Source organism: Notothenia rossii (genome assembly GCF_949606895.1).
Source record: "Notothenia rossii genome assembly, chromosome: 3".
Classification (NCBI taxonomy): Eukaryota; Metazoa; Chordata; class Actinopteri; order Perciformes; family Nototheniidae; genus Notothenia; species Notothenia rossii.
Window position 1 is genome coordinate 76,465,349 of NC_136901.1, and position 12,736 is coordinate 76,478,084.

At 41.0% G+C, this 12,736-nt stretch overlaps 1 protein-coding gene across 1 annotated transcript in view; it reads right to left on the bottom strand.

Moving 5' to 3' along the window:
* Window positions 1–12,736, bottom strand: part of dock2 (dedicator of cytokinesis 2) — a 101,700-nt gene that overhangs the window by 59,012 nt on the left and 29,952 nt on the right. Inside the window, exons 25-26 of the mRNA XM_079672754.1 lie at window positions 4,561–4,703; window positions 23–118 (exon numbers count right to left, since the gene is read on the bottom strand). Coding sequence (XP_079528880.1) covers window positions 23–118; window positions 4,561–4,703 — 239 coding nt within the window. The remainder of the gene's footprint in view (window positions 1–22; window positions 119–4,560; window positions 4,704–12,736) is intronic.

The window sequence follows — 12,736 nt, forward strand, 5'->3', positions numbered from 1 at the left end:
GTCCTTTACTGTATGTACTTACGATTAGGGCGTGCTCTCTTCCCATCGTGATGACCGTCCGGTTGATGATCCTCAGCAGAGACACCACAATGTCCTGCACATGTTGAAAGGTTTCACCCTGAAAACAAAAAGCAGAGTTAAATGACGGGAATACTGGAGAAAGATGGAGAGAGAAGTATAGGTTTGTTTTTGTTGCCGATTTTCCCTCTCATGAACTCTCCTCACAGCAGAAATAACCAAGTTTGCATACACAATAAAAGATTCACTCGGGCTCTGAATGGATGATTGGCAGATCAAATGAAACAACAAAGAGAATCAAGTTAGAAGTCGGTTCACTTTTTAGGAAGAGGCCTCACCAGGACATTCAGTTAATCATCCTCAGTGTGGACATTTGAACCTCAAAGGCCTTTTTGTGCAAATCTGCTTTCCTATTCCTACCTTTTCCTTTCCATTGAAGCCACTTTTCTGTCAGCTTTCTTCTCCTCCATCTGCCCAGGGGCAAACAAGGAGGAGAAGACGTATCTAACAGTCTGTGCTTAAACCTTTCCCAAGGCAAATTACTTTCTCCTAGTTGAAATATAACAATTATTTGTCATGGCAAGTGTTGTTAAACTGGCACATATGGTTGGTCTTACTGTCTGGAGCTGGAAAGGGAGGTTTTTTTCTAGCAACTTAGTTGCTTTATGAAGCAAAAGAAAACATTGTGGATAATTGTTCAGGGGTCAGTCATATTAAAAGCAGGCTTTGACAATCAACACTAATAAACATAAAAAGGAGTAGGCAGTGGTATATGAAAAATAAAGTCAGACTAATGACGCATACAAATAGTGCTACTTCTTTCCAAAAAATACTAATTTTACATAAAAAATATGCACCTTGACAGATGCATCCATGAGCACAGAACAAAATACAAACCTGCACACACAACCACACACACACTATGCTACAGAGAATCGGTCAATGGAAGCTGACTCAGACTTGCCTGAGGGTAGTAACTCACTACTGGGGCATCTGCTGCCTCCAAGCACTTCTTAGCAATAATGCTGCAGGGTGCATCTTTGTGACTGTGTCTGTCTGTTTGTGTTTGTGTTTGTGTTTGTGTTTGTGTTTGTGCTTGTGTGTGTGTGTGTGTGTGTGTGTGTGTGTGTGTGTGTGTGTGTGTGTGTGTGTGTGTGTGTGTGTGTGTGTGTGTGTGTGTGTGTGTGTGTGTGTGTGTGTGTGTGTGTGTGTGTGTGTGTGTGTGTGTGTGTGTGTGTGTGTGTGTGTGTGTGTGTGTGTGTGTGTGTGTGTGTGTGTGTGTGTGTGTGCATTTGTTTATAGTATGCTAACAGTGTTATAATAATCTCACCAGAATTCGTTTTTTGTTTATGTCCTTGTGTGAGCTGATCAGAACATAATAATAGCAGAAAGCAAAGGTCAGAATATAAATTAAAGTAGGGAAAAAAGACTCAAGTTCAAAGTTTAAAACGGCAATCTCTCTTCTACTGACTTTGCTTGTGTGTCTGTGTGTGTTGCTGTGTGTGCTGGCCTGATGGCAGATGATATTTTAAGGGCCAGATGAAGGCAAGATTAAACCACACTAAATGTACTGACTCAGCCACAGGGCACTGAAAGATGAACAACTGTGTAGTGTGTCCTCTTGCATACCATTTCCATCTGAGACTACCTTAAACTTTCCCTCTCACGCTCTCAGTGTCACACTCACACACTCAAACACACACACACTAAGGTTGTGGCGCAGCTGTTGATCCCAAACAAGCCTAACTCTTTCTGGCTCACAGTAGGTATTTTGGTTTGTCAGAGCTGGAAGACGGGAGATGAGGCACAATGCTCGTTCCCTCTCCTGCAAAACACAAAGATGTCGATACTTTGTTCATGTATTCCAAACTGTACTGGTTTATCTTTCGCTGGCAAAATAATGTGAAAATAACCGTTTTGGGGATAGGTAAAAGAAAGAAACGAGGAAGCCTGGGTGAGCCATTTCTTACTGTCTCTCTCTGTTTGCATCCTCCCTCTATCACTCACATACACAAACAAGACTGACTTATACATTCAACACAAACTCTCCTAGAGCATCTGTCTTTTGTTTTGTCTTCTCTTACATCTAAGCTTTTTTTGATGCTTCTCTCCCCAGTTTGGAGACATCTGTTGTGCAACAACTTAATCAGGTAACAACCTGAGCGAGAGTGAGAGACAGATGGGTGGGAAACAAAAGGAGAGGGGATGAAAATAAGTGATAGAGGGCCAGAAGGTGAGACACTGAGACAGTCTCACATCACCCATGTCTTCCTCTATTTCTGTTGTTTTCTTCCATCTGTTTTCTTGCACCCCCATTCCAATTTCAGACTGTCATTTCTCTAGTTCAGTGCATAGTTGTCTTGTAGAACCCCTCCACCTTATTAGTGTAGACATAAACCCTCTCACCTCTGTCTGTTTAGCTTTTAATGCTCTCTCTCTCTCTCACCATTCCATTCAATGTTTTTCATTCTCCCTGATTGGCCATTGGCATTATTCATCCATCGGGCTTTTTCTCCTCTTCTTAATGATTTCCCTTCTTCCTTTCTTTATGCTGCATAGCATAAAGAAAGGAAGTAATGCAGAGGTTTTGCCGGTCAGGGTTCTCATTAAACTCTACCATGCAGTCTAGCAACACACACTCTAGATGGTGTGAATGTGTACTAAATTAAATCCAGAAATAAATATCAGAACTAGTGCTCACTCTGAGTGTGTGTTTTGCTAAGAGTCTTGACACTTATATGTAGTCTATCAGCAGACATTTCCCCTAATGCCATATAAAGCATGCATTAGACGTAGCTTCACTGGCATTGTTGTTTTTACATTAATATGTTTGTACCTCTCATGTCCCTTTGAATCTCAGCTATAGCCTGTTTTCTTTTGTTATACCGCAACCGGCGCATGCTAATCTCATCATATTGCACTGCATTCATTCAGTACTTCTCCCTCTCCTCTCCTTTTTCGGCTCATGCTTGATTACAGATCTCCAGACAAGTAGAGCTGAAAGAAGAGCCACACCTTCACTTAAAAAACCCAGCAGGTTGCCAATACCTTGCAAAAGCAATTTAAAAGACCTCAGATGGATTCCATTGATGTATTTGTTCTGTGTGAGTATTAAAGGTGTTTCAACAGACTAACATGCGGCACAATCAATTAGATTTTAATTGGTCAAGGCCTGCACTATTGCACAACTGGAGGACTGGAAACAAAACAGCTTAAGGCTATTTACTTTATTCTTTAGGAGACAAATTGCACTGGGCAGGCAAAGAGCTCAGAGGCATTACACATTCATCCAGTGATCCTTAAAAGATAAAGAAAATGTTTTTTAGTTATTGCCTGCATTGTTTTTACTATAACACTTTACTAATAAAAATCCAGTGAAAGAACGTTTAATGTTATATGAGAGCAAATAATGCTTAAAGTTCAGTTATAGGTTGTTTGCTTATTGGTCTGCCTCATCGGTAATAATCTAGAATGTATTAGTGTGGTCATTGGCACATTTATAGTTTAAACCAGTCGAAACCGATGTTGTTGCGGCCCACTTATGGCACTTTAGTTGCACCTCAAATGACCATTGGTATTTAAATATCTCAGGAAACTGTAAGCGTTCAGCCAAACAGCTTTTGAGGTAATGGGATTGCTTTCAGCCTATGGAGTAAAACTACACAGAAAACCTCCAAATGAAAGAAGTTGTTAGGAAATACAATGAGGGAGGTAATGATGTTGAGAGATAGTCTGAAACACATAGGAACTTGGTGTTAATATGATTTGTGATTGAGTTTATAATATCTAGCTAAACTATATTCAAATGTCAACAAAGAAATTGGATCCCAACATGTCCTCAGATACCTCATTCACACCAACGCAACTCCGGTTCAAGCTCCGTGCTAGAGCTTTTCAGGTTCAGAACCTGTTCTTCGGTTTAGCTCCGGCTCTTTTCACACTGCCCAGAGTCTGACTGGTGCTGCGTCATTGCGTCATTGTTTGCGTCATGACGTAACCGTTTGCGTGCCTGCTTCATAAAGCCAAACCGCGCGGAAACCCCTCACAGCTGACACCGACAACAACAACAATGGCCGATTGTGCTCCAGCTTCCTCTGTACCTCTTTGGAAGACCAGATTCCCAGTAGGTAGCTGGTCTCTTCAGTGGACCACTGCTGCTTGTTAAGTTTCTCCATCGTTGTGTACAAACTGGATAAAACGCCGGCTTCTTGTTGTTGTTCAGGAGTTGATCCCGCCCCTGCCCCTGCCCCCGCCTCGACGTAAGCGTGACATATGTGGTGCTTTTGCTCTGGCCGGACAATTTTTTGGTGCTCGAAATGAACCGGATTCCGGAGCTAAGAGGCTGCTCCGCTGCGGTGTGAACACGAAAACCCGGTGCTTTTCAAGCTCCAGCTCCGAACCGGCCCCGAAACACCGTTGGTGTGAATGAGGTAAGAGTATATTGGATGTGTTCAACGCTGTCTAATTTGAAACAATCACCCGGAGTGCAGTGTAAACATTTCCATTATGTGTTCTTTACTATTAAATAGCTCTACGTCTTACCACACTGTCCCGGCTGAGGACCTCCAGAATGTTGTTGAGCAGCTCCAGACTATTTCTCCTCTCATCGTGAGGCCCGTCAGCCATGCTGGCAAGTGCCCCACCCAACTCCCGCAGCATCATGGGTAACAGCACATCACGGCACTCTGCGAAGAAACAAAACCAGCGATGGTTCAAAATGACAGGTTTAATAAACAAGTCTGTAAGAAAAATGAAGTGCTAGACAGCCTATTTGCAAGATTGATGTTTTATTTACATCTTTTAGGCAGGGCCATAAAAGATGCGAGTGTCTGAAGATGTTTAATCACACACATCAACAGACAGAGCCTTAAGATTTACATTTATGCAGTTCCTCTCTGAAAAGCCCTTTAATACCTCAACCCTAGACCCCCACATATATTGGTGTGGCTCTTCTGGAGACAGCCTTGCCCGCACACTTTGAGTAATGATGCAACTGCAGCATGAAGAAGAAATGCAACCGTAACCCAAGACTGCACAATGAGGTGTTATCAATCAAGTGTCTATTTACAGTTCCATGCATGTATGCTGCTCTGTCAGCCGAACAGACAACTCATCAATCGCCGTGGCCAAATGTTTCTCTGTGCCATCTATCTGATTGATCATAATCTCTCTTTAGCCTCTGTGTTAACTGTATCTCAAAAGCGGAGCATCGTCAAAAAATGATATCATTACATTACGTCAAAGTCGAGAACACTTAAGTGGGAACAAACTTTCATTTATGTTAAGATATCCATGTCAAAAGCTAATATACATGGAGCATCTATTATATGTATACTACTTTCACATGGTGCTTCAACGCTCCATACATTCTTTATGGATGCTGTATGGTCAGAGCCTTCTAGTTATAGGAAGGAAAAGGGACACTGGTAGTAAAAGCACTGTAGTGGAAATAGAAGTTAAAGCGGACCTGAGTAAGTCAAATGATGTGTATGAGACACAGTTGAATGGCTTTATTAATAATAACAAATGTTCTGATCAATGCAGCCCACAAAATATGACTGGTTGGATTTATTTTACAGTGTGTTGGTTAAAAGATGACTCCAGAAACCAACATGTATCTATCTTGTGTCCACAAACACTGAATGTCAGTGTTTCATGATATGTTCCCTTTTTTGAATGGGTCATACATTCATCTTATAGCGAATTCAATAATAAGGTAAAGGCTGGTAGCTTGCATTCAAATAATAGGATTAAATAATGTGCACATAGTGTTGCTCATTTGTGTTTTATGGCATACCTGGGATGGGATATCCAAAACTAAACAAATGTAACTTATCTCAAGGTCAGATATCAATAATCAATAGCCAATACCAAAACAACGCAGTTACAAATGTACAAAGTAAGGAAACAGTAATTGCTAAAAACTGACCATTATATTTTTCATTTGTCTACCTTGACCTCTCCCTTTCTTGTCTCATTCTTTTTTAATCATTCTGCCCCCTAGCCTCCTCCACCCATTCCTCTCTTGTAGCCGCAGGTAGACAGAGCCCATTAAAAGCTCATTTGGGCTTATGCTCGTTAGTTCCATTATTTACTGAGCCAAGCTTATAGGCCTGCTGAGTGGACCTTCATCACAACACACACACACACACACACACACACACACACACACACACACACACACACACACACACACACACACACACACACACACACACACACACACACACACACACACACACACACACACACACACACACACACACACACACACACACACACACACACACACACACACACACACACACACACACACACACACACACACACACACACACACACACACACACACACACACACACACACACACACACAGAGAGAGGAAAGGGGGGTTATTATTAAGAGAGACAGTGAAGGGGAGATGCATGAGTCTCTAAAATCCCTCATGACTCAGAAAAATGGAGGCAGAGGAGGGGGCTGGACAGGTAGAGTAAATCCAACATTCACGATAAGTGTGGAAGACAAAAATAAGTAGTATCTCAGTGCCATGCAATTTAAAAATAATTACCATTATGTATAATGTAAAAACATGAAACAAAGATGTGTCTTTAACCGAAAAAGACAGAGGGCTCCTGTTCTGTGGCTGTAGAGATGGTGCTTCAGAGGCTGCCAGCTTTGTATTTGAGAAGAGAGCCTGTTAAATCTGTTTAATCCATCACAACAGAAACTCATCATCTTTTGTCCTTTCCGATAGAGAAAACAATAGGTTATGTTTTATAGCGGTAGTGTTGTGTGTGTGAGAATTAATCCACCTGCCTTCTGGGTGCTGGATGAACCACTAAACCTGAGTACAAATTCATTCCCTGCTGAAATGACCCCAAAGCCACATGTTTCTTTATTTCTATTGATCTAAGAAACTAAGCCAGCTGGTGTTTATAGGTGCAACATGTTCAGGGGAGCGAAATATGAGTATATAGCAGGGGGTGGTTGGTTTGAAATGGTATCCTGTTGTACGAAACATCGCATGCTTTTTATTTTACTGTGTCAGGAGCCAGGCTTGATGAAAATATAACAATGATAGCAGGCTTCAAGGTCTACTATGTTTACACTGACCCTATATAAATGTCAAGGATGATGGAAGAACCCATTTACTCAAGCCTCAGGCGTGACATTACTGCAAATGGAGTGTAACATTTAATGTAATGCACACGTACTGTACAGGCTAGATGGGCATCTAACTAGCTAGCTTTGCACTGAAGGACGAGAGAGAACGTGCGTTTATATTTCTTTAGGGTTATAATCTTTTGTTTTGAGTTAGGAATAATCAGTCTCACTTTGTATCTTCATCCTCTTGAGAAACACACAGAGTTAAGCCTGGGTAGAACAAAATGAGGTAGAGAAAGAAACAGATAGTAAATAAGGGATAAATAAAACTAGACTATTGAGACTTAATCTTATGTCCTGTTTCATTGTGATTATTTTATTATTAGGAAGAAAATGTTTGGTAATATTCAGGCAGCAGGCATACTCATACAATGCACTTTAACCTTCTGCATTTCCATTGTCTACCAACAGTGACACAATCTGCTTGACTCATTAACTTTCTAAAGAGCGTGCTGACACTGGAAGATTATATATTTTCAACAATTTCAATAGTGATGGAAAAACAACTAGATTCTCACGCTTTTCGAATACACTCTGTTTAACCTCTGCTCTCCTGGGAAGTTTCTTACGCAGAGTAAAACACCTCGGTTCAGTCAGCAGCAGCTTCCCCTCTTAAACCTCTGAAAAAGTATTTTAAAAAACCCATTATAACTCGCTCATCTCCAAAATCCTACTTTGATGGATCTGATGAGGTGTGAATGGTCTGTTTTGATTTTACCTACATTCCCTTTCCCATCATGTCTCTGGAGCTCCTGAATATGAACTGAGATCAATGATATAAGTACAGACTGCCTTTGTAATACATCTCTGCGGCTGATACTCTTCAGTCAGCGATGTGGAACCGTGCCTTTCACTTTGCAGGTATTTCTCTGCACTTCGCCTGGCTTGGAATAACATCAGGAATGTTAATATCTGCTGCTTCAGCTTGAACCAAAGGTCTCTCAGGGACTTCTTTGAATTGCAAGGAGGTCCTTTTCAGTCTTGTAAGAACAGCAGCTACGTTGGTGTGCGCAGGTCCCACGGTCGAGGTCATTCTTTCAGAGGGCATTTGAAATGAGGTCCATTTCCAGGAACACTTTCTCTGCAGCACTGATTGCACACTCCAAGTTCTGTGGAGAACTGTGAGTGATTGAACCAACAAAGGGATATGCAAAAATAAGTGCTCTTCTTTAAATTAAATTAAATGATGCATCCCCACAGCGGATAACAAAATTGGTCGAAACAAACATGGAGGCTTCCTGTTTGTTTGACTCTTTAAGCCACCGGAGGTCATTTCAGTGATTTTCTTAACTGAGTCAAAACAAGCTTGAGAAGTATTATCGTTTTTGACTGAGTAGTTTATCAGGGAAGACAATTGCCCTTATTTGAGCTGGAGGACCTTTCAATGTTGCAGTCATTTGTTGAAATAACAAAATGACTGCCTTGGCAGATCTGTTGGGTATTTAAATGCAAAAACCTTGCAAATGTTGTTTCCTCTTACAATCTGCAGCGTCTGCCAGCATATCCTCCTTTCCCTCCTCCTGGTGGATTCTTCCCTCTTGTGTGTCTCTCTTTCATCACCTGCTGTGTATATTCCCTGAGTTTCCTGATTCTCTATGCATATTATACTCTCCATCTTCTCAGCTCCAGCTTCTGTTTGTAATTGTTCATCTTGTTTTTGTCTCTCAGCAGATCCCACCATGGGTCTTTTCACAGCTTTCCTCTTGATTACCATTCCCTGTTTTTCAATCAAAACTCAGCAACTTAGCATTTCAGGTAGGGAAAAATACACCATATTATTTTACAACAGGATAATAACTGGTAAAATAAATTACAATACTAAAAATAAATCTGACATATGTAGACAATGTAAAAAGAAGAATGATGCTATGAGTGAAATTAATCTTAAAGTTTGTTTACTGTATGTTTTGTCGGCAATTAAAAACACTCATTCACTCACACATGGGGGGGGGGGGGGCACTGGGGAAGTGAAAATGGTAAGATATTATTTTTTCACATACTATCAAACATTTATTACTGACATTAAATAATATTAAGATATTTAAATATCACGGTAAATCGCAACAGCCCTAATTTTCTGTGAAAGGCTTTCACCATAAACCTCAAAACAAATCGGCATCCTTCACTTGGATTGGCAGAGTCTAAACCCAGTCATGGACCTAATCCTATAACCGTAAACCATTTTTGCCAAGGTCTTTTTGGTGGAGCTTGCTAGTGGCAGCTTTGTAACAAAGCAGCCTAAAAAGAGACTCTGCCTGAGCGGCTCAAATAAGGAGGAGAGGAGGGGTAGTGGCTGGGGAGAAGAAGAATTGTTGGAACCTTGCAAAAGGCATTTGACGGATACAGTTCAGTTGTTACCTTTTAGTCACATTTGAAGAGGTTTGATATGCAACATGTAAAAAATAATAACATTTTAAAGCTATTTTTTCAGGGCAAAGGTGTATTTTTCACTTTCCCATTCACACCTGTGTTTCTATGTTCCACTTGCCTGTGTGATTTAGTTGCGTTATGCATTTTATCTTGCGGTGTAACAGTGCAGCAAATCAATTCAGCCATGTTAGGGAAGAAAGCTTTGCCCAACAGGCGCTGATGGGCAAATGGAAATCAATATCTTGGGGCTAACATTGGGATGCTTTTCAGCTTTTCCTCATCTGCACAGGAGCTGACGCACAACACACAACATATTCAGAGCGCGAACCAACAGAGCTTCAAGTACCCATCTATATTCAATCGAAATGTATTTTTATTCTAGCCGTAATCTCAGCCTTTGACTAATAAAAGCAATGCGTCTCTGTGTGTCCAAGTGTGAATTGTCCTTGTTGTGTCTGATTTGGAGCTTCACTGATATTTGATGTGTGAGTTGGAATTTCTCTGTGCCTGTGTGAACGTGTGGTTATGTGTTTGGGTTACCAAGTTTATGAGAGCAGACAACCATCCGTGCTGGCAACCACAACACAGAGAACAGCTTTGATGGCTCAGCAGCCAGCTCATCTCTTCTCCATTTTTTCATTTGACAGGCAAACACAATAAACTATAGCACATGATAATGAGATGCAATCTCAGTTTCTAAGAGGCATGTAAATCATTGTTCTCTTCCTCGTATCTCCATCCCTCTCTCTTCCCTTCCTTTAGTTGTCATCCCTTGCTTTCGGCAAGGCGGAGTGATAGAAAAAATGATAATGAGAGGGTTTGGAGGCACAACGACAAGTAAATCTTTTGAGTTGAGAGGGGGCTGGGACCAAGCCAACTGTCTTCCCGCTCGGTTATGACTAAATGTCTCTCTCAGCATGTTTCCCATCTCTCCGTGTCACAGTGGGTGTCTCCTCTCATCCAGTCTCCCTCCATTCTTCATTCGTCTCCCTCCCTCCTAACATTTTTTCCTTGATCCATTTTTACACCCCTTTTGAAATAGAAAGCACTTATTTCTCTGTTAGCATTAAGGTTTGTGCTTGTCTGTTTACATTTCTTTCTTTTTTGTATAGCTTGTTTGATATGCTGTTGTGCAAAATAGACGTATTTAAATGTTTTAGTGGGATGACTCTTTTCATAGAAATGCATACAATTATCTTGACTGTGTGAATGAATGCTCTCCCTGCTATGATGCTGATGAGACCTGGCACAAAACACTGTCAGCAGAACCAAAGAAAACACAATCACAGTAAAGGGCGGCGTCTCGAGCATGATTATTTTTTCGTCAGTATGATATTGCTGATACTGATCAGATAATCCCCTGAGTGATTCTTCTAGATACAGCTTTCAATTAATTTTCCCTGTGTTTCAAACAGCGTTCAAATTATCTTTTTTCTTTCTTTCTTTCCACCTGTCTTAGTCAGTGTCTATGACTCACCCACTAATTGCCACATCTCACCTCTGCTTTCCTCCCCTGCTCCCTCTCCCATATGAATATTTAATTGATTGACCAATTAGTCTCTTGCAAACATCGGTTGCTCCAGCGTTTCTGATGGAATCCAAACGATCCAGGGGCGGATCAATGGTAGATGAATGCCTTAAGATCAACAATGTCCCTGCTTTGACTGGTGGACAGGCTAATTCTCAGAGGGACATTATGATGGTGTTGCAGCCTACTGTTGAGCCTATATCTGATGACGTTTTTAATTCTGCATCGTAGTTTTTCAGCATTGTGAACCTGAACAGTACTACTTACTCTAAGTATTATGGGTACTGCAATCAAAACCAACTATCAAGTTGAAAAAGAAATTAATACGTACTTTTTACAAGTAGTGCTGTTTCATTTCATGTGGATCATGTGTTCTAAGTGAATACTGATATCTGAATTATAACTTCTGAGTTAACAGTAACGCAACAGAAACGTAGAGGCTGCATACTCTGTTACGTTACCTTGACAGCACACCCCACCGTGTTACCATGACAACACAACCCTTACCATGACAACACACAATATTCCCCGTTACCATGCAAACACACCCATTATCATGGAAACACACATCGTCACGTTACCATTCAAACACACGCGTTCTGTCAGGTTGTTGATGTCTCTGGTTAACATTTAACCAATCACATCCGTACCAAATAAATGACTGGGCAGGTGTGCTGATACACAGACCGTGGTGTCCCTCTACTGTCATTGTCTGCATTCAGTTTCCATTGAGATGAACTCAGAGACACAAGCATGGAAAAGAATATAAATGAGACAGAGGTAGACTGGGAGACAGAGGCATTTCCCAAAATGATTAAACTCCATTCACTTTGCTCCATTAGTCTCATCCATCCTTCTTTTAGTTCTTCTGCAGGCTCTGCAGACCCCTAATGAATGACACACACTGACTCTCTATCTCTTATTAACTCTTTTAAACCGTCAAGCCACAGCTTTTACAGTTAGCTCAGCTGCTTTGGGTCATTCTGTTAAACAAAAGTTTTAAAATAACGTGTGGCAGATGGCTCCTCTGCTGTTGAACACTCGATGGACACAAACCCCACTTTTTAAACCAGTTTACATTCAAAATCTTCTGACAGGTGTTGCAGGCAGTTTTTGCAGGGTGTTTGAGATCTTGAAAGAGTACAGCGTAACATGAATCTTAATATGATGCAACAAAAGCCAATGTTGTTAAAATAATATATGAAAGCAAGGCTCAGTAGGAGCTAATAGAGGAGAAAAGAGAAGAGAACTGAGAAAAGATAGGAGGTATGCAGTAAACAAAGATACTGTAGGGAGGAGAACAGATAAAAACACTTTTAACAGCCTGGGGGGGGGGGCACAACAGCCAATGACTATTATGAGTTTTACGATTCACATATCTGTCTCTTAATATGTCCATATAACTAAGGATACAGCATATGGGCACATGGGGGCTTACTGGACCACCAAGCAACCTGTTACAATCAAACACCCTGAGCAGCAGTAAAGCTGACAGCTTTGAAATGACATCTCAACCAGCTGCTTTGAGAAAGGCTTGGAGAAATATTAACAATAAGAGGCTCTTGTGTTGCACGCAAATTGTTGCTTACCCTCAGTGTAACACTCACAACATAGCGTGCCGTATTCACACTATTAAATACACTGGCATTTTACATC